Source organism: Caretta caretta, chromosome 14 (assembly GCF_965140235.1).
Source record: "Caretta caretta isolate rCarCar2 chromosome 14, rCarCar1.hap1, whole genome shotgun sequence".
In the NCBI taxonomy this organism is placed as follows: domain Eukaryota; kingdom Metazoa; phylum Chordata; order Testudines; family Cheloniidae; genus Caretta; species Caretta caretta.
Window position 1 is genome coordinate 47,309,282 of NC_134219.1, and position 22,362 is coordinate 47,331,643.

Sequence of the window (22,362 nt, forward strand, 5' to 3'; positions counted from 1 at the left end):
CATTTCAGCTGGCTTAATTAGTTCACGTGTACTCCAGTTCTTTAATGTCATGAATGGGGTCCGATCAGTGTCATGCAAGCTGTCAGTTGAATGTTAGACCTCAGTATGCGGGGAAAAGGGGAGAACATCCTCAGAAGGACAATAGGCTTTACCTATTTCAGAGGTGAGTCAGAAACAGGAGCATAGAAAGCAAGGAGTAGAGGACTCAGAGAATGGAGAGCAGGACTTTTGAAAGAAGGTTAAATGAAATTATTTGGTAAGTAGAGAGAGAAAGAAGAAAGTTCAGTAACATGTAAATATTTGCACTAAAGCCGAGTGGCCAGACATCAGGACTCATAAGAGGTAGATTCTATTCCCGGCTCTCTGGCGTCAAATCCCAGTAACTCAGTGTCCCCATCTGTAACGTATGGTTAATAATACTTACCGACTTTGAGATATATGTATGAAAACCACTTCATTAGAGCTAGGTATGAATATTTCTTAATGAATGTAATTAGATTTATAAAATGTGGCTGTCCCACATTCTTTGAGCATATCTGTATTGAACTTTCTTGATTTTTCTCTATACTTACAATATATAGAGAGAACCTGGACTGATATTAAATGCCCTAAAACTTTGTTAATGCAAAGTAAAGGTTGCTCAGTGATACCTAGTAGCCTTCCAGAATGTGTTAAAACAAAAGCAGATTAAGCTACAGTGAATTAAGGCTACTTTACTTCTGAATGAGAGTGTCCACACAGCTGGTTAATGCATATTAATGGGCTTTGACATCATACCTGCAGTAACTTGGTTTTAACTTCCCTGAGTGTCCTGGTGTGGATAGGCCGGAGATAATGCTAATAGACTGGGGAAGCAGCCAGAAGAGTCTAAGGTCACCGCGCGACGGACCATAGCAGTCTGCTACTGGTTTAGGCAGTTTCCGCACCGCCCCATCTGGGCTTCACCTAAAGAGTCGGATTGTTTCATTCTCTCATTGTACTCCCCCCCCCCCAGCCCCCTTCTGTCTGTATCAAGCTTGTCTTATAATTAGATTGTAAGCTCTGGGGGTTGTGTAATGAATGGTCCTTGCTTAGAGTCTGGTTGGGGAGCGTGGCCTACTGGTCATAGTTGCAACCCCTGACTGCCAAGGGGGTTGTTGGGAGGGGAGCCTGGGCCAGTCAGCTCTGACCTAGGGCCATTTAGGATACCAGTAGCCAGGCTGCTTAAGGCTGTCCTCTTCCTCTCATTCCCCCTCCCCCGGGTTCAGCTTAGTTCAACGGCTTCCCCGGGTGGGGAAACCCAAACCACAATAAGTAAAGGGGGTTACCAAGGTGCAAGGTCCACAGGATACTTCCCTCTCTGGTTGTCTCTGGGGCGGGTCCTCCCTACCCTGGGGGGGGCAGGCGATGGGGGCGTGCTTTGGGCCGCTGGGTCAGAGCCTTAGGCTTCCCTCTGCTCTGCACTGCTGGATCTGTGGGCTGCGGGTCCGCTCACCTCCAGCTCTGCCCCCCAAACCAGCTAATTCCCGGCCTTTTAATGCCTCCGGCAGAGGGAGCATTTGCTGCAGGCGTGGCAGGGCCGGGCTGGCTGAGCCCAGAGTAATCCCTTAGCTCCTTGTTGCCCAGGGTGGAGTTTGTACGCCCCACCACGAGCAGGCCCTCTCTCGCTTTCCTTCCGCATTTTTGGAGTGACTCACACAGCGGGACACTTCGGCGCTACCCCAACCACAACCATAAGGACGCTCGATGATTAGCCGGGCAATTTTTAATTCCCCATCAGAATCCCCGTGGGTTTGCACCTTCACCACACGCCCATCCGTCCATTACACTTCATTTTCCTTCCGCTTTTTGTCTTGCCGCCGAGGCGATGCAGGGATAGCGCCATGGATGTGCGTGGCTGCTCTCACAGCAGCTTTCATAGCCGTTTCGATCCAGGCGTGAGGGTGAGCGGTGTACTCTCCTGCAAAATAGACCCGCCCTTCATTCTGAAACAAAGCTTTGGAGTAGTCGACTAACTGGTACGGGGTTAAGGAAACATATGCTCCCATTGCAAATTTGTCCAGGCCCCATTTCTTGACCACATGTTCATCACAGACGTTCTGGATATAAGTCTTGGGCAGTTGGTGGACTTCTGCCAGGTCGTCCAATACCACATCAACGCACTTTTCATCACTGAGGGGAACGAAGAATTCAGCTTCATAGTCCCAAGTGTAGGAAGCCAGGATCACCCCCACCCCACTGGAGAAATTGTGGCCGGGGTAATAGATGAATCTGGAGGGGCGATCAGTGATTGACCTCCCTCTATAGATTCCATCCTTCTCCCAAAACTTTTCCCTGCAGGCCAAAAAAATCTTCACGTCCTTTGAGTAGTGGAGGGAGCGCAGGGCATGGGTCTTGTTGGAGGAAAGAGGGGGAGAAAATTTAATGAGCCGTGCGGCTTTTGCTGTGGTTGTGACAAGGACATAGTCGGCCGTCACTGAGAAGGAGAGCGACGAGTCTGGCCTGCGATAAAACACTCTCACTTTTTCATTGTCTTGTAGTATCTTCACCGCTGTGGAGTGAAATAGAATATCCTCGTGCATAGCCTTGTAGAAAGCCTCTGGGAGCTGATCGAATCCCCCCGTGATCTCATCAAAACTGAAAGAAAGGCAGCGGGGGGCAGGGGGGATGGAGGGGGAGATGATGGTAGAAGAATTACAGCTTCCATCAATAGTTCTCTGAGTGAATATCACAAAAATAATGAGCGGATCTGTAAGGAGCTGCTTAGCTGAAGATATAATTTACCCCTTCCATCCCCTCCTCCCCCAGTGACTACTTCAGTTCCGGCTTCTTTTATTACAGGCAAGTGCCAGGTCTGCGGTAGTTAAGGTTCAGACCAGCTTTCCGTTTAGAGCTTCACTTTTCGACATGATCTAAATTCTGCATGATTACTAAGATTGCCTTAGAATTAGGTGTGCCTCCTGGGGATGGCGTAGGGTTAGTAATCCCAATTTGGGGTCATTTGGCCAAAGGGTTCCCTTGGTACAACAGAGTGATGGTCACTATACTCTCGTCAGAAGTTAATTGCTGAATTGCATGGGAATTAGAAGCCATAGATAGACACTTTCAGCAATGTTCGTCTCCTCCCTTGTGAAAGTGGCCCCTGCCTTGTATGGCTAGAGAAATATAGTAACGAAACCTGCCCTCTATGACAGTTCAGACCATCGGTGCCTTCTCGAAAGAAGGCAACTGGCCGCACTGATAGATGGATGAGATACATCTATCTGATCCTCATCCTCATTGTATCAGAAGATGGATGGATAGATAGAGAGATCCTATCATAGATACATGTTCTTCTCCATATAAAGCAAGTCATTAAAGATACTCTTCTTCTTACCCGTCTTTGAATGCAATATCGTCCATGACAGAGTACAGAAAAGACAGGTGGAAACTACCATCTAAATTCAGCACGTCACCAATCATGTCAATGGCTCCTCTACTTAATTTTCCTTCTTTAATCAAATATTCCTGGTTGGGGAAGAGAGGAAGGGCAGAAAGTGCATGCATATCATATCCACATTGAAACTTGACAGCTGAAGAGATGAACATAAGAATTGTTCAGTACCTATGAGGGTTAGCCAAAGGTCACACCCATAGAGACACAGAGACCCCTTGGCAAACAGTCCCCTGTTCTTTGCAAACATCTCTCAGCTCAGCCCTGACAAACTGACTACACCAAACACATCTTACAAGCTATTTATCTATGAAGAGTAACATGTAAGGTATCTACAGAAAGCTCCCAACTTGTCGAGATTCATAACCATGGCGAGATGTATGTATGGGTAGTATTTAAGGAATAAAGTATTTATACTGAAAGTATGCTTGATGGACTTGGGGTAAAAATTAGTCACCAGGGCTACTGTGTCTAGGTGACAACTCATTCAAACCAGAGGGACTTGTTCCCCTCGCTCAGTCAGCCAGGAGGTAATGCAAGGTTCTGTTCCTACCCTGGCCACATCCCAGAACAAATTATCAAAAAAGACCATTATAACAGGCAAGAGATCGCCCTGGCTATGAATCAAGGCAAAAGACTGTTTCTGTATAAATAGAGTGTCAGGGAAGGCGTTCTGGATTCATTCACTGAGAAAACCCCTTAAGGCAGTGGTCCCCAAACTGTGGAGGAACATTTGGGGGGCTTGATGGGGCCCAGGCCAGCCCCCATTGGGGGCAGGAAAGGAGCACCACCCAGCCCCACTCTGCCCCCATTTCTGCTCCAACCCCAGCTGAGGCCCTGGCTTCGGCTTCCGGCCCCCAACCATGGCCCGGCCCTGGCCTTAGCCACTGACCACAGCCCGGTTCCCGGCTGCAGATCATCTCCCAGCCACGGTCCCAGGTCTGGCGGTGGCTCTGCTCCTGGCCCTGGCCCCAGTCACAGCTCTGGCCCCGATCCCCGGCTCCCAGCCCCGGCCCCACTCCCTGCCCTGGCTCCCGGGGGTGGGGTTGGGGGGTGCAGACAGATTACATTATGGGTAAGGGGGAGCATGACAGAAAAAGTTTGGGGACCACTGCCTTAAGGAGCAGGGGCCTTTCATGAACATTTTGATGCTGGCTCTGGTGAACCCAGCCAACTTTGCAACAGTCTGAGCTTTGCAAGGGAAGCCCACTTTAGTCTATTGGCAAGGTGACTATTGAGAAGGGTACGCCCAGCTTTGTGGTTTATGCTTTTACGTTCTAGCCATTTGCTTCTGTCACTTTCACCTCAATTCTTGTTAAATACTTATTCTTTCTCAAACAAACCTTCTTTCGGTCTGTTATAAGTGCTCACCAGGGCTATGTGGTTTACAGGAGTGGTGGTTTAAAGTAAAACTGGTAAACTGAGGTACACTGCGGAGGAGCTGGGATTTCTGAGTAACCCGCGGCAGGGACTGGATATCACAGGGGAATGAGTCTCAGGGATTGGGGTTCACGTACTGTTATCCACCCGCAAGGCAAAGCTACGACCTGCACGGCCCAGAGGAGAGAGCTTGAGTGACCGAAAGGCTGGTGGCATCAGAGAGCTGCCATCCAGCTACCCCAGCAAAGACTTCCTCGAGCTGGAGGCAGGGAGAAACAAAGCGACTTAGGCCTTGTCTTCACTACCACGCTACATCAGTGCTGCAAGATTTAGTGGGCCTGTTGAAGACGCAATAAGTCAATGGGAGATCGCTCTCCTGTCGACTTCAGTACTCCACCTCAATGAGAGGGGGAAGCTACGTGGATGGGAAAGTGTCTCCCGTCAACCTAGCGCGGCATAGACCCGATAGAAATCAATGTCATTTATAAAAAGAAAAGGAGGACTTGTGGCACCTAGAGACTAACCAATTTATTTGGGCATCAGCTTTTGTGAGCTACAACTCACTTCATCGGATGCATACCATGGAAACTGCAGTAGACATTATATACACACAGAGACCATGAAACAATACCCCCTCCCACCCCACTGTCCTGCTGGTAATAGCTTATCTAAAGTGATTATCAAGTTGGGCCATTTCCAGCACAAATCCAGGTTTTCTCACCCTCCGCCCCCCCCCCCCCCCCACACACACACACACAAACTCACTCTCCTGCTGGTAATAGCCCATCCAAAGTGACCACTCTCTTCACAATGTGTATGATAATCAAGGTGGATCATTTCCAGCACAAATCCAGGTTCTCTCACCCCCTCACCCCCCTCCAAAAACCACACACACAGAACCTGGATTTGTGCTGGAAATGGCCCAACTTGATGATCACTTTAGATAAGCTATTACCAGCAGGACAGTGGGGTGGGAGGAGGTATTGTTTCATGGTCTCTGTGTGTATATAATGTCTACTGCAGTTTCCACGGTATGCATCCGATGAAGTGAGCTGTAGCTCCCGAAAGCTCATGCCCAAATAAATTGGTTAGTCTCTAAGGTGCCACAAGTCCTCCTTTTCTTTTTGCGAATACAGACTAACACGGCTGTTACTCTGAAAAATGTCATTTATGTCGACTTAAGTTACGGAACTTGACTAGCGTAACTTAGATCAACTTCCAGTGTTAGTGTAGACAAGGCCTTATTGTCCCAGGTGACTGGAACATCAACTACCCTCCTGTGTGATTTGTCAGCTTCCTCATAACCAATCACTGGAGTCGGGCGGATGATCCCCTTCAGGACGCCATCCCTCATCCCTTTTGATTCACCGGGTGAAATCCTGACCCCAGTGAAATCAACGGGAGCTTTGTCATTGATTTCAGTGCGGGCAGGATTTCATTCCGAGTGTCCATAGCAAGATTTTATTGCCTTTGATTAAACAGCCAGGGTCCAGGTCAGACCTCCTACAGCAGTGGTTCTCAACCAGGGGTACACGTATCCCTAGGGGAACGCAGAGGTCTCCAAGGGGCTACATCCACTCATGTAGATCTTTGCCCAGTTTTACAACAGGCTACATAAAAAGCACCAGGGAAGTCAGTGCAAACTAAAATTTCACACAGACCATGACTTGTTTATACCGCTCTATAGACTACACACTGCCATGTACGTACAATATTTATATTCCAACTGATTCGTTTTATAATCATATGGTAAAAATGAGAAAGTCAGCAATTTTCCAGTAATAATGTGCTATGACACTCTTGTATTTTTAGGTCTGATTTTCTAAGCAAGTGGTTTTTAAGTGAGGTGAAACTTGGGGTACGCAGGTACACAGAGGAAGCGTATCTCATTGAAATAACCGTGGATGAGGGCACATAGCTGGATGCCGCTCAGAGACCCAGGGTGAGAAGGAGAGATGCCACGTCGGTTACGTAGGAATGGAGGAGGGTCCTGTCTTCACTGCACAAACACAGGGCAGATGGGAGCACAGAGACCGTTTGCTTTCTACAGACCGATGTCTTGGGTAGGGAGAGGCAAAGAAGATGTGGATCCGTGGCCCTGCCCTCCCCCTTCCACAAAGCAGAGCCCGGAGGACCACAGGGGAAAGTATGCAAGGCCCCATGAGGCAAGCGGGTTTGCTCCACATAGCCAGGAGGGGTAGGAGGATTCAGACATCCTACCTCTGACCACGGACTGTGTGAACATGACACAAGAGACTGGAATGCCATATTCAATTACCTTGACGGAAAAGGAGTCATATTTCTCTCTCAAAACTCTGCAGTCTGTTGTCACCTGGGGAGCAACGAAGAAAACAGTGGCTAGTTTCACAGTCACAGCTCTACCTTTGCAGATTGGTTATTTTCCCTGTTTGCCCTGATGTACTTACAGGTGGTATCCTAGTGCCTATGCCCACAGAGGCAGGACATGAAATGACGTGCTCAGGTGAAAAAGCTGTTAACAAGATCTTTTTAATGGGGACATAGGCATGGACTTCTCCTCTAGCTGGGGCGTGCTTGCCCCCCCCCCAGGCCTCACCCCCGCTCCACCCCTTCCACCAAGCCCCTGCCGCTGCCCCGCCTCTTCCCACCTCTTTCCGCCCCCTCCCCTGAGTGTGCCCCATCGCCACTCCTCCCGCTCCCTCCAGGAGCCTCCTGCATGCCGCAGAACAGCTGTTCAAGGCAGGTGGGAGGCACTGGGAGGGAGGGGGAGGAGTTGATCAGCGAGGCCGCCGGTGGGCAGGAGGCACGGAGGGGAGCGGGGAGCTGGCTGCTGGTGCAGTGCTAAGCACCTGCGAACTTTTCTACTTGGGTGCTCCAGCCCTGGAGCACCCACTGAGTCGGTGCCTAGGAATGGGGACAAGGAGGGGTCATTTTTGTTTTCCCTTCCCGCAGTTCTCCAGCTGACTCAGCTGCTTTCGCTCAGACTTTTTGAACAATAAAAGAAATAGTTTAAGGCAATATCTGCGGTCGCACTTTTGTTGGCCAAACTTTTGTCCGTCAGTGGTGTGAAAAAACACCCCTCCTGATGGATAAAAGTTTCACCAACAACAGCGCTGGCCAACAGCTAAACTGGCCAACAGGAGATGCCAAAGAGAGGGGTGTGTCCTCATCCCTACCCCTCCCAGGGCGTTCGACACCGATCTCTGCTTGGGGAGCGCAGCTATGAAGCCTCTCCTGCAGTCAGGAGCCTAAGGCGGGTCTTGAAATCAACAGCACCAGCCTCGTCGCGTTTCCCAGGAGTTTGGGTACTCACCGAGCTTCTGGGAAACCTCTGGTGCAAGTCTTCCCTCTATCTGATCAGCAGTGGGGATTTGAACAGGGGTCTGTTCCTCTCAGGGCGCCCTCTCTGGTGACACATTCACTCATGTGTACATTGCTAGGACTTCGGGGGACGTTTCCCATGGTTCTCTGAGCCGCTCTACGATTCTGTCCCAGAACTTGTTTGTATTTCCGGACCCCCGGGGGTGGGGATTGTGGGAAGGCATTGGAGGACTATCAGGACTCCAGGGTTTTAGCTTGCACCTTCACTGCACACGCTGAGTTGCCTACTAGCTCAAGTGAACACAGACCCTTAGCTGGAGCACCCACGGGAAAAAATTAGCGGGTGCTTAGCACCCACCAGCAGTCAGCTGCCACCCCCTACAGCCCAGCACCTCCGGCCCGCTGGCAGGTCCAGCTGATCAACTCTTCCCCCTCCCTCCCAGTGCCTCCGGCCTGCTGTGGTCAGCTGTTCCATAGCATGCAGAAGGGGCTGCGGGAGAGGGGGAGGAGTGGGGACAGGGCGCGCTTGGGAGAGGGGCCAGACCTGGGTGGGAAGAGGTGCAGAAGAGGTGGGGCGGGGCCTGTGGTGGAGCAGGGGTGGGACCTTGGGGGAAGGGGTTGAGCTAGGTTTGAGCACGCCCAGGGAAAGGAGGAAGCCGGCGCCCATGCCCTCAAGCCATGCCAGCTAGCCTGGGTTGAAAGGACCACTTCAGCAGAGCGAGATGGTTTTGTGTGTGGATGAAACAGGGTTTAGGACCAAAATCTAACTTTGAAGTGAAGACCTACCTACAGTACAGGAGTCCATTCCACAACACACATACCGTATCCAGTGTCTGGTCATAAAGTTCACTGGCAGATTTCCCCTTCTCTGTGGGAAGCAGAGGGTATTGCAAGATATCAGGGTTCTGGTCAACATCTTCAGATCTTGCCCTGACGTTGTTCACCAAATACCAGGCATTGTCGTTAGTGTTATAGAATGGGTTCAGTTTAAGTTTGAATTTGGTAATATATTCACGCACAATCCTAAAGAAAAGAGAAGGAGTAAAAAGAGAAAAATTCCAGAATGAGAGAGAATGTTATATGCTCATATATAGTCCCGAGCGTGAATGGTTCCATCCTACCTAGGTAAATTACATTATTTTTGTGTCATATGACTCCAAATCCATATTTTACCAAATCCACATTCAACCCTGTTTTGCAGTAGATGAAAAATGTGGATAACTATTTCAATAACGATTATAAATATGTTCAGAATAAAACTTTTAGTTAAATGTGTCACGGAACATTTTGCCCAAACTGAAACAACAAAATGCACTAAAGAATTTACTTTTGAAAAAATGACATTGGGCATTTGGGCTGGCGGAGTAGCTTGCCATAACTCAACCCACCCTGCACTTCTGCCCACCCAGTCCCATCCCAGCTTTGCAGGAAGAGTTACAGCTCCACAGAGATTTCAGTTCATGCACACAGACTGACTATTTCATGCAATGCAATTAGTCCACATAAGGAAGCAAGGGGAGATTTTAACCTACCCAAATTTAAGGCTTCAAAGATTTTTTTTTTCTTGGAATTATCATAAAAGTCTTTAAAACGGGGCTTTCACTGTTCTGAACAAGGTTGGCGGGTGAGGAGGGCGAACTGTGTCTTACCGGTGGTCTCTTGGCAAACGCATGGCTCCCAGCTCCGCATACCAATCGTTTCTTCGATAGGTCAAGATACGTCCTCCCACACGGTTGCTGGCTTCCAGAATCAGGACCTAGGGGCAAATCGCAGGTCATGATTTTCAATCCCTTGCTGGTACCTAGTAGCTGTAGGTTGGGCTTGATTTATCCCACATCCCTTCTTTTGTAAATGGGCATCAAAGAAAGAACATTAATGTTTTATCGAAGTAATTTCAGATGATATGTAAGCATACAGGCCTTGATTCAGGAAAGCAGGTACACATATGCTCAACTTGAATTTCAACTTCGTAAGACTTAAGCATCGGCTTAAAGTTAAGCATGTTCTCAAGCATGCTTCCAGAATCGGGCTGTATTCCTGCATTGGGTACTCGAGGAACACATTCCAGTATGGAAGTTTTCATAACAACAGCGATTTTTGCATTCATTATTAATGCCAGATTTTCAGGGAGGGAGGTTTTAAACCAACAACATCAACTAAGCACTTCAAATATAGAATCATAGAATATCAGGGTTGGAAGGGACCTCAGGAGGTCATCTAGTCCAACCCCCTGCTCAATCCCCAATTAGATCATCCCAGCCAGGGCTTCGTCAAGCCTGACCTTAAAAACCTCTAAGGAAGGAGATTCCACCACCTCCCTAGGTAACGCATTCCAGTGTTTCACCGACCTCCTAGTGAAAAAGTTTTTCCGAATATCCAACCTAAACTCCCCCACTGCAACTTGAGACCATTAGTCCTTGTTCTGTCACCTGCCACCATGGAGAACAGCCCAGCTCCATCCTCTTTGGAACCCCCTTTCAGGTAGTTGAAAGCAGCTATCAAATCCCCCCTCATTCTTCTCTTCTGTAGACTAAACAATCCCAGTTCCCTCAGCCTCTCCTCATAAGTCATGTGTTCCAGTCCCCTAATCATTTTTGTTGCCCTCCGCTGGACTCTCTCCAACTGTGTATATAAATACACAAGCTCTCTCCGTTGACTCTTCCAGACTCGGGGGCTGTAGTTCTTGGGTGGTTTTGAGAAGGGGCTGTAGAGGATGTTTAGGCAACCTATAGGGATAATGGATTTTGGTCTTTCCCATGGCCCAGGACAGTAGCTCTTTCTATGGAAAAACAAAACAAAACGCGAAAAAACAAGCAAACGAGTAAGAGTGAAAGTTAAAGGTGTTATGGGTTAGTTAATATCAGTTTTCACAGGTAGAGAATTTTGTCAGAAATATGGGAACTGTTCTTGGAACATTTACGTGACGACTCACCATTTCCATAAAAGCTAGTGATTCGAATTTTTTCAGCTGCATCATTATGTTTCATACAGCTATGCTATTATCACACTAATAACCTCAACCTCAAGGCAATGACCATGTTGTCTGGAAATCAAAATAATAGATTTTTCTTTCTTTCTTTCTTTCTTTCTTTCTTTCTTTCTTTCTTTCTTTCTTTCTTTCTTTTGCAATTCACTCAGTTTACTTAAGTTCACATCGTTTTGTTCTTCAGCATTGTTTACTCTATCACAGAGCTGAGCAAACTACGGCCCGCATGCCGGATCTGGCCCCTCGGGGCTTTGGATCCGGCCCGAGGGATTGCCCCCCGTGGCGCCGCGGGCCCCACGCTGCTCTCAGAAGCGGCCGGCACCATGTCCCTGCGGCCCCCGGGCCGGGGGGCAGAGGGCTCCGTGCATTGCCCTCGCCTCCGGGCACCGCCCCCCCCCCGCAGCTCCCATTGGCCGGGAATGGGGAACAGCAGCCAATGGGAGCTTTGGGGGAGGCACCTGGAGGCGTGGCAAGGGCAGCGTATGCAGAGCCCTCCCCCACTTCTCCCCCAGGGGCCGCAGCGCTTCCCGGAGCGGCACGGTGTGGGGCCAGGGCAGGCTTCCTGCCAGCCTGCCCTGGCCACCCCGGAGCTGCTTTAGGTAAGCGGCGCCGGGCCGGAGCCCGAACCCCTCCTGCACCCCCATCCCCCAACTCCCTGCCCTAAGCCCCCTGCCTGCACCCTGCACCCCTCCTGCACCCCGACCCCCTACCCTGAACCCCCTGCTGCACCCCGCACCCCTCCTGCACCCCACACCTGCCCTGAGCCCCCTCCTGCACTCCGCACCCCTCCTCTGCTCCAATCCCTTGCCCTGAGCCCCTTCCTGCACACCGCACCCCCTCCCCCACCCCGCACTCCCTCCCGCACCCCAACCCCCTGCCCCAGCCCTGCATACAATTTCCCCACCCAGATGTGGCCCTCGGCCCAAAAAGTTCCTATCCGAAAGGAATGATAAGACTATTTCAGGGGAAAACTGCCTCCCTGGCCTGTCTCTGGCTCCTCTTGGTCATTATAATTACCTCGCAACCAGCATCCTTCAGCAGTTGGGCAGCAGTGAGTCCGCTGATTCCTGCCCCGACAATCACCACCTTCTTTGAACAATACGCTTTTTCCAACCCATTTTTGGCAATAGCCACCAGTTCTTCGTAGTCAGAGTCCATAAAGCATTTTTCCCACTCCTTCAGTTTGCGAGCGAGACCCTCCGAGCTCAGGACTGCTACAAGGAGGAAGAGCTGAAGAAATACTAGAACAGAGATGCAAAGAAAACACCCATGTTGAAGCAAACTCACTCTCTGAGACCATGCAGCTCAGTAACATCATTGACATGCTACTCCTCATCTCTAGGAAGAGGCTACCAACCTCAGATGCAGAGCACTGTTATATTAACAAACCAGGAATGTTATTACAATCCAATACAATCAGCATATAAACCCAGAGAAGGGAAGTCAGTTCTCAGATCCTCTCACAGTTCATGCATTCTTATAAACTGTAAAATATAAGAACGGCCGTACTGGGTCAGACCAATAGTCCCTCTAGCCCAGTGTCCTGTCTACCGACAGTGGCTGGTACCACACGTGGCCCACCACCCAGTCTACCATTGAGGGTCCTGGGCCCCACAGATTTACTTAGATCTGTGCATACCACAAGGATGTGATGATTTTGGGGGCCAGCCATCAGCTGAGGGAATGGTGCAGGAGAAATTCATCTACTGTGGACAATGTGACTGAACAAGGTCTTCAAGATTTAACTTCATGAGGTGAATTGAGGAACCTAACCAGAGTCTCTGCTTGATGCCATTAAAAAAACCTCAGTTCTGCTTTTGCTTTCCACAATTCAAGATAAGGTTTTTGTTTTTCAAAATGGAAAGCTGTGATTCCCCCTCTCGATAACCACGAAGCAGCTCTGTGTCCTGTGGAGCGTAGTTACGGAAGGATCACACAAAGAAATACGTGGTGCGTGAGGTCACCAGTCCCCTAACCCCTTACAGCTTTAAAATGCAAATCAACACTCGAAACTCTGTCTGGAAGTTCACGGGCAGCCAGTGCAGCTTTCAAAGCAAGATTATTATGGTGTTCTTAATGGAAAGCTCCTTCCAAGTGAGAACCCACATTTTCCACTAGTATCAGTTTCTGACTGGTCTAAACTGAAGGTGACGAAGGCATGGAAGTCCCACATTTCACAGCAATGGTGACTCTGCTCAGCAAAAGCAGATGAAAAAATATATTAATCTGGGCTATAACTCCATCCTGAGCATCCACCAGCACTTTTGGACCTAACCAAACCCCTATATTGAGTTTCTAATGGTGTCCAGCCCCACCAGGAGACGAAAGGGCTACATGGAAGGATGTTCCCTGCTGCTTTTGTCTCACCCTTTTGAGCTTCCTTTATCTCCCTTTCCTGCTTGATGACTCTGTTGACTGCTTCAATGCAAATTAAGCAGCGCACACAATCGTCTGTTTGAGACAGAGCTCTTCGCCAACCTCAGTTTGGGACATGAGTTAATAACACCATACAGTGGACTCTTATAACTGCATGACAATGTTGCCACACATATGTTATCAGGACAATATTAATCATCAGATTATGAGTTTTCAATTGATTCCTTACAAAACATACTTGGTACAAAAATGATTACCATAGTGTGGAGGGTGTGGACACAGGGCTACATCCTGTCACAAATCCTGTTACTCTTTTTAATAACACAAGAACTAGGGGTCACCAAATGAAATGAATAGGCAGCAGGTTTAAAACAAATAGAAGGAAGTATTTCTTCACACAATGCATAGTCAACCTATGGAACTCCTTGCCAGAGGATGTTGTGAAGGCCAAGACTATAACAGGGTTCAAAAGAGAACTAGATAAATTCATGGAGGATAGGTCCATTAATGGCTATTAGCCAGGCTGGGCAGGAATGGTGTCCTTAGCCTCTGTTTGCCAGACGCTGGGAATGAGCGACAGGGAATGGATCACTTGATGATTACCTGTTACGTTCACTCCCTCTGGGGCACCTGGCATTAGCCACTTTCAGAAGACAAGACACTGGGCTAGATGGAACATTGCTCTGACCCAGTGTGGCCGTCCTTATGTTCTAAATAACTATCCCATGAAACCAAAAATGGTACAGGGTCACCACAGCCATAAACACCCATATAACGTGTTTTTAATGACAGTGTTGGAACGGTTAGCAAAAAGCAAAACCAGGAAGGACTGGGTTAAAGCCATCGATCCTCTTGACAATTATTATGTTCTCCTTACTCTGCAATTATCCATATCTTCAGAGGTGCTATGCTCATATTGCCACCGGGAAGCAAGGGCTGGAGGATTGCCACCACACCTGTGTATTTGCGGGGACACTGAAGGGGATAGAGCATCTTGACCTTTAGCAGCATGATCTTGTTATTCCCACAGCATATATGTTTCTTTTGTTAAAAGGGAGGGGGGCATGGACTCCTGGCCCTCCTGTTTCTGGCACCAGTGCACCACACCCAATTGTGGCCGTGTGTGACATTGTGCTTCAGTTTTCCTCATGTCTTTTATGGGCCTATTTTGTCTGTAGGAGTGCCCTGACCTTCCATCCATGACGCCTTCAAATGCCTGACCCCATCCAGGACCACAGCATCCTTTAGCACGTGGCTCCTCAACCTTTCTTCTGAGGCCCCCCTGACAGGCTATAAAAACTCCACGGCCCACCTATGCCAAAACAACTGTTTTCCTGCCTATAAAAGGCAGGGCCGGCGTTAGGGGGTAGCAAGCAGGGCGAGGGTCCAGGGCCCCACACCACAGGTGCCCTGCATAGCGAAGTTACTTGGGCTTCGGCTCCAGCCCTGAGCAGCTGGGCTTGGGTTTGGGGCCTGAGCGGCGGGACTTGGCTTCAGCTTTCTGCCCTGGGCCCCAGTGAATCTAACACCAGTCCTGCTTGGCAGACCCCTGAAACCTGCTCGTGGCCCCAAACAGGGCTGCGGACCCCCCACCTGAGAACTGCTGATTTAACAAATCCAACAGAAATATAAAAATAACGACATCTTCGGCCTCAGCTGGCCACCCCTTTCCTTTGCAGGCAGGACCCAGCTACCATGCCCATCTGACCTCAGTCTCCGGTGCTTCACTCCACCCCACGGTCTAGCCCTGGCTCAATTCTCCCCACCTTCCCAGGGTTTTGCAGGAAAGCTGTCATCCCTCAATGGCTCCAGAGAGCCACTCAGGCATCAGGCTCACCTTAGGGGCATCCTGTTTGCTTCTTAGTCCCTTAAACCTTCTATCAGATGCAGAGAGAGGGAACTCACTACATCCTCACTCCTAGGTCTCCTTCCCCAGCTGACCTCAGCCATGGAACTGCAAGGATCTCCTGGTGGGAGAGGTGTAAGGACGCCCATGTGAGCTGGAAATGGTCACTAGGCATTCATTTTTCTTGACTTGTTTTAGCTGTTAACAACCAGAATGTATCCAATCCTCCGTTTTTACTTAAAATGTATTTTTAAAAGAAAATTCAAAATTTCCCATCAACGTTTTTGTTTAGAACTAAGGTCAATTTTCGGGGAAAAAAATATTCTTCAAATGACACATTTTGACCAGCGTTAAAATTCACTTCGTTTTCCAGAAACATGCTTTGAATCAGCTATCTTCAAAGAAAGGACAGACCACGTCCTATTCATGGAGCCCTTCCAACAATAAAAGGACGTGACAGCAGTCATAGAATCAAAGAATTGTAGGACTGGAAGGGACCTCGAGAGGTCATCTAGTCCAGTCCCCTGCACTCAAGGCAGGACTAGGTATTATCTAGACCATCCCTGACAGGTGTTTGTCCAACCTGCTCTTAAAAATCTGCAATGATGGAGATTCCACAACCTCCTTAGGCAATTTATTCCAGTGCTTAACCACCCTGACAGTTAGGAAGTTGTCTAACCTAAACCTCCCTTGCTGTAATTTAAGCCCATGGCTTCTTGTTAGTTAAGAAGAACAATTTTTCTCCCTCCTCCTTGTAACAGCCTTTTATGTACTTGAAAACACTTCTCATGTCCCCTCTCCGTCTTCTCTTCTCCAGACTAAACAAACCCCATTTTTTCAATCTTCCTTCATAGGTCATGTTTTCTAGACCTTTAAATGCAGGATAATTCAGGACTGTGAACTATACAATTTAACTGTAACAGGTGCAGGTGAAAACAGTCAGCCAAGGTATAATGAATAATAATAATAATAATAATAATTAATAAAATCTTCATTTCTCTTCCATCCACATTTCCAAACGGATATGGGACAAGAAATAAACAGGGCATCCAACATATACTGTGACGAAAAACAGCCTGCAGGTGGGCGCGCCCTTGCCTTGGTAACTCAAGGGAACAATTCCTAAGAACCCCTGCAAGAATTTCAGCAGCATCCGTATTTTGACTTTTGAGTCAATGTATTTAAAATCTCCAAGGCTTTTCTGGTGTATTGAAATAAATATGTTCAGCACTGACTTACAACACTGTTGTCCCTTCACTTGGCAAATATATCATTTGCTCTCTTAACGTTTTAACTGAATCTAATCACCAAGCCACAGCCAAGGGAAGTGCAGAGCTGCTACACCTGTGTCCCACAGTAAAATTGATTTACTGTGTGACTGAGGCCAAGTGCAACTGAAAATACCACACAGCTGTTCGTTTCCTCCTACATGCACACTGAAAGAGGCGTAGAGGGTTCCGGGAGAAGCTCAGCTGAAAGTGAGGAAGAAAAAGACAAAAAGAGAGAGACGATAAGAGAGAGAGAAAGATGTGAAACAAGAAAGCCCATTGATCCAGTAAGATGTGCCCAAAGGAACAATGTATTCCATCGCTCTGAAAAAGTTCAAAGAGAAGTTTCACTCACAGAACCTGTCCATTTCAGATGGTAGGTGAAGTCATGCAGTTGACCTCTTATTTTATACCCACCTTTTATATAGACTGACTGATAAATATCCTAGCAGGAACTGCTGACTCTGTGTCTAGTGAAACAGGGAGATGGCTGTCACATGGTCTTATGGGACCTCCTCCTGTGATGTGCTCATAGCCTGCGGGTTACTCTGAGTTGCGTCACCTCCATCCAGGCACATAGGACTTGGGAGCAAAGGAATTGTGGTAGTAGACTGTCCCATCTATCTTCCTCCACACCCTGCTGAATCTGGCAGCCTCCTAGTCTTTCCTGGAAACCACCCCAAATTTCCCTCCGTATCCTCATGAGCCCATATCTTCTCTCCTGTTGAAGCTGTTCCCCGGTGGAAAAAAAATAATTTTAGAAGTCATTGGCACAGAGGGACCAGATGCTGGGTCTCCCACGTCAACGCTTTAACCACTAGGCAACGGAGTCATTTTCAGGCTTGTTTTCTTTCTCTGGCCCAATGGTTCTTTCAATAGTTAGCAACAGTGGGTGCTTTGTTTCGGAGGCACAAGTTGAAATCTGTATTTCCTGGGTTTCAAAACATTTGAAATTTGATTTTATTTGTAGAAAGAATGAGGAGTACTTGTGGCACCTTAGAGACTAACAAATTTATTTGAGCATAAGCTTTCGTGGGCTAAAGCCCACTTCATCAGATGCATGTAGTGGAAAATACAGTAGGAAGATATATATATATACAGAGAACATGAAAAAACGGGGGTTCCCAGACCAATCGATTAAGGTGGGCTATTATCAGCAGGAGAAAAAAAACTTTTGTAGTGATAATCAGGATGGCCCATTTCAAACAGTTGACAAGAAGGTGTGAGTAACAGTAGGGGGAAAATTAGCATGGGGAAATAGCTTTTAGTTAGTGTAATGACTCATCCACTCCCAGTCTTTATTCAAGCCTAATTTAATAGTGTCCAGTTTGCAGATTAATTCCAGTTTGGCTGTTTCTCGCTGGAGTTTGTTTTTGAAGTTTTTTTGTTGAATAATTGCGACTTTTAGCTAGGCATGCTGGTAGCACAGGGCCTGAGGAGGGAGTCTACATAACCAGACAATTCTGCTGTCAGGGTGCCAACACCTGAGATGATGGGGCATCCAGGATTTCCAGGTTTATGGATCTTGGGTCGCAGATAGAAGACCCCTGGTCGGGGCTCTAGGGGGGTGTCTGTGCAGATTTGTTCTTGTGCTTTTTCAGGGAGTTTCTTGAGCAGATGGTGTAGTTTCTTTTGGTAATTCTCAGTGGGATCAGAGGGTAATGGCTTGTAGAAAGTGGTGTTGGAGAGCTGCCGAACAGCCTCTTGTTCATATTCCAGCCTACTCATGATGACGACAGCACCTCCTTTGTCAGCCTTTTTGATTACGATGTCTGAGCTGTTTCTGAGGCTGTGGATGGCGTTGTGTTCTGCCCGGCTGAGGTTATGGGGCAAGTGATGCTGCTTTTCCACAATTTCAGCCCGTGCACGTCGGCGGAAGCACTCTATGTAGAAGTCCAGTCTGTTGTTTCGGCCTTCAGGAGGAGTCCACCCAGAATCCTTCTTTTTGTAGTCTTGGTAGGAAGGTCTCTCTGGGTTAGTGTGCTGTTCAGAGGTGTGTTGGAAATATTCCTTGAGTCGGAGACGTCGAAAGTAGGATTCTAGGTCACCACAGAACGGTATCATGTTCGTGTAACATGATACCGTTCTGTGGTGACCTAGAATCCTACTTTTTATGTGATCTGAGCAGCCCCATTACTGTGGCTCTGGTTTCCTTGAGACCCAGCTGGAGCACACAGCCTATCCCATGGTCAATGTACTGAAGGTTGCATGCTACAGGACCAGATTCCCCAGCTAGTGTGAATCCGTTTTAGCCCCACTGGAGTCACCGGGCCAGTCCTCTAGCTGAGGCAGATAAGCCCAGCTCTGTTGGAGTCAATGGGGCCAGATCCCGAGCTGGGGGGATTCTGTGTTGCTTCACTGAATGGCGGTATGATTTCCCTGCATCTTAAAGTGCTGGAATGTCTGGGATGCTTTGCTCTCTCTCTCTGTTAGCAAGGGGTGTTACTGACCAGCCAGACTAGGCATAGAAACCTCTGCAAAGCAAACTCCTCAGCAGCGAACAAGGTTGTTTCTGAGCGAAGAGAGTCCGTGCTTTATGTCTTGGCACAATTCTACATAAGCAATGGCCCAGTGATTGTGATCATGTTTCCTTTCCTGCCTGAAGACAGAGGAGATTTCCTGGGTAGGACGTGAACACTGATGGTTGAGCTGGAAGAAAAACACCGGTAGGAGAACACTTCAACCTCCCTGGCCACTCAGTAAAAGATTTAAGGGTGGCAATTTTGCAACAGAAAAGCTTCAAAAACAGACTCCAACGAGAAACTGCTGAACTTGAATTAATATGCAAACTAGATACCATTAACTTGGGCTTGAATAGAGACTGGGAGTGGCTGGGTCATTACACATATTGAATATATTTCCCCATGTTAAGTATCCTCACACCTTCTTGTCAACTGTCTAAATGGGCCATCTTGATTATCACTCCAAAAGGTTTTTTTTCTCCTGCTGATAATACCTCATCTTAATTAATTAGCCTCTTACAGTTTGTATGGCAACTTCCACCTTCTCTGTATGTGTATATATATATATCTTCTTACTATATGTTCCATTCTATGCATCCAATGAAGTGGGCTGTAGCCCACGAAAGCTTATGCTCTAATATATTTGTTAGTCTCTAAGGTGCCACAAGTCCTCCTGTTCTTTATTCGATAATACGGTATCTAAGATCTCGAAATCAAGATTAGAATGAGTCAAAATTTTCCCATCCTAACTGTTAATTGGTGAAAAATTGAGTATTTGATTAACTGAAATTTTTCATGGCCAGTGCCTGTCGAGTTTTTGTCGACAGATGCTGAAAGATTTTCAGTCTTTTGATAAAATGTCAACATTTTCGCGGGGGAAGAGAGCAAATTTTCCCAACCATCTTCATTCGAGATAGTGATGGCTGCCATGGTGAACGCTAAGAGCAGGTCTTCACTACCCGCCGGATCGGCGGGTAGTGAATGATCTATCAGGGATCGATTTATCGCGTCTCGTCTAGATGCAATAAATCAATCCCCGAACACGCTCCCTGTCGACTACAGAACTCCAGCTCGCGAGAGGCGGAAGCGGAGTCGACGGGGGAGCGGCAGCAGTCGACTTGCCGCCGTCTTCACGGCCAGGTAGTCAACCTAAGATATGCCAAGTTGCATATCTTAGGTGGACACACCCCTCCCCAGTGTAGACCAAGGCTCAGACAGATGAGTAGATGGCAGATTTTTCTAAGATGTGTTGTTATCGCTCCATCTCCTGTGTGTTCATCTCTTCAAAAACATGTTTCCTCACGCTTGCTTCTTCCTTTCTCTCATCCTTTTCCACTCTGCTAAAAGGACCAGCAAAGAAATGGTTAATGCTGGCATTCCATGTGCCACAATTACACTTAAGAGTTAACTCTTCTTGAAATTAACAGGAGTGGAGAGTTCACACCTCTCTGATTCGTTGTTCTGGATCCTCTGTACACCTCAGTGACATGCAAGGAAGTTCCCCCCTCCTTGGAGAGATTGTCTCAGGCTCTCTGCAGACTCAGGCATATGTTACTGTATCGGTTACACGTGGGTCACATTTAGAAGGGTTCCTTTGCAGCTGTGATGGCTGGACACTTACTTTTTATTTTTAAACGACAGATGAGATGCTGCAGAATGTAAATATGCCCTGCAGACCCACACGAGTACCTCCGGCAGACAGGGCATTTCAAACCCCTGATGAGAGGGTGCCTGGTTTATATAAAAGAGGCTGTCTGAAATAAAACATAGTATTATATTGCTGTACACTCAGAGAACTCCAAAAGCAGCAAGGAAAGCAATGAAGAAGAAACTGTCATTCGACCTAAAAGGTGGAAACATGGGGAGTTTGTTCTAATTTAAGACAGTAACGAGCTGTCCAGTACAAGCCTGATTCTTAAAGAATCCGAGCAGTTCTCAGACTGGATCAGATCTGGGGTCCGTCTACATCTTTGCGATTTAGTAGCAGGTGTATTATAGTCAAGAAACAGGAAACAATTCTTCCACACTACTCAGCCCCGATGAGGCCACAGCTGGAGTGCGGTGTTTAGTTCTCAGCAACACACTTCGGGAAAGATGTGGACAAATTGGAGAAAGTCCAGAGGAGAACCGTAAAAACGATGAAAGGTCTAGAAAATATGACACATGGAATCATAGACTCATAGAACTAGAAAGGACCTTGAGACACCATCAAGTCCAGTCCCCTGCACTCATGGCAGGACCAAGCACCATCTAGACTATCCCTGACAGGCGTTTGTCTAAGCTGCCCTTAAAGATATCCAATGATGGAGATTCCACAACCTCCCTCAGCAATTTATTCCAGTGCTTAACCACCCTGACAGGAAGTTTTTCCTAACGTCCAACATAAACCTCCCTTGCTGCAATTTAAGTGCATTGCTTCTTGTCCTATCATCAGAGGTTAAGGAGAACAATTTTTCTCCATCCTCCTTGTAACAGCCTTTTCACATGTCCCCACATGAGACAAGATTGAAAAAGCTAGGTTTGTTTAGTCTGGGGAAGAGAAGACTGAGGGGGGACATGGTGACATTTCTCAAGCATTGAAAGGTTGATATAAAGAGGAGGAGGAGGAATTGTTCTCTTTAACCACTGAGGACAGGACAAGAAGCAAAGGGCTTCAACTGCAGCAAAGGTTTAGGTTGGACATTAGGAAAACCTTCCTAACTATCAAGGTGATGAAGCACCGGGACAAATGACCTAGGCAGGCTGTGGAATCTCCATCACTGGTGGGTTTTAAGAGCAGGTTAGACACACACCTGTCAGGGATGGTCTAGAAAACACTTAATCCCCTGCACTGAAGGGCAAGTTCCCTCCTGACCCCTAATAGTTAGAGGTTGTCTTCTGCCCTGGATGGATTGATGGATCACTTGATGATTCCCTGTTCTGTTCATTCCCTCTGGGGCACCTGGCATTGGCCACTGTTGGAGGACAGGATACTGGGTAGATGGACCTTTGGTTTGAGCCAGTATGGCCATTATGTTCATATGCCCTGAAATCAGGGAGGGTTTATAGCTCTTCGAAAACCCTTGGGTGTCTTTCAGAATCTTTACTGTTACACCTCTGGATGTTCTATTTTCCATAGAAATGCCTCCTTCAGTTTTGAATCCTGCTAAGCTCTTGCCCTCAATAGTCTCTTGTGGCAGTGAGTTCCACTGGCTAATTGTGTGATTAAAGCAGTGCCTTCTACCGGGTTTAAATCTGCCACTTTTCCATGTAATTTGGCTATTCCACTGACACCCCCCCTTGTACTCAGCCATCCTCCTGGGGGAAGTCTTCTGTGTGGCTCCTCTCCTCTC

The 22,362-nt window shown here is 47.7% G+C and overlaps 1 protein-coding gene across 2 annotated transcripts; it reads right to left on the minus strand.

The window, feature by feature from the left end:
* Positions 1-1,726: 1,726 nt before the first annotated feature.
* On the minus strand, positions 1,727-18,539 carry LOC125629566 (L-amino-acid oxidase). Of its 2 annotated transcripts, none has more exons than XM_075119568.1 (7): positions 16,986-18,539; positions 12,096-12,319; positions 9,742-9,848; positions 8,914-9,115; positions 7,071-7,124; positions 3,356-3,486; positions 1,727-2,616 (listed from the first exon to the last, which is right to left on the minus strand). In XM_075119568.1, the coding sequence occupies exons 2-7, from the start codon at positions 12,234-12,236 to the stop codon at positions 1,803-1,805; spliced, it is 1,449 nt and encodes a 482-aa protein (XP_074975669.1). In that variant the 5' UTR covers positions 12,237-12,319; positions 16,986-18,539; the 3' UTR covers positions 1,727-1,802. The 2 variants fall into 2 exon arrangements, with proteins under 2 accessions (XP_074975669.1, XP_074975668.1); XM_075119567.1 differs by lacking the exon at positions 16,986-18,539 and adding an exon at positions 16,924-16,968.
* Positions 18,540-22,362: the final 3,823 nt, after the last annotated feature.

Bases quoted from the DNA above. Each gene is read 5' to 3' on its own strand.
- LOC125629566 (XM_075119567.1), bottom strand. The intron at 9,849-12,095 runs GTAATTATAATG...ATTTGCCCCTAG, and splicing joins TGAAGGATGCTGGTTGCGAG to GTCCTGATTCTGGAAGCCAG. The intron at 3,487-7,070 runs GTAATTGAATAT...TTCCCCAACCAG, and splicing joins ATGACTCCTTTTCCGTCAAG to GAATATTTGATTAAAGAAGG.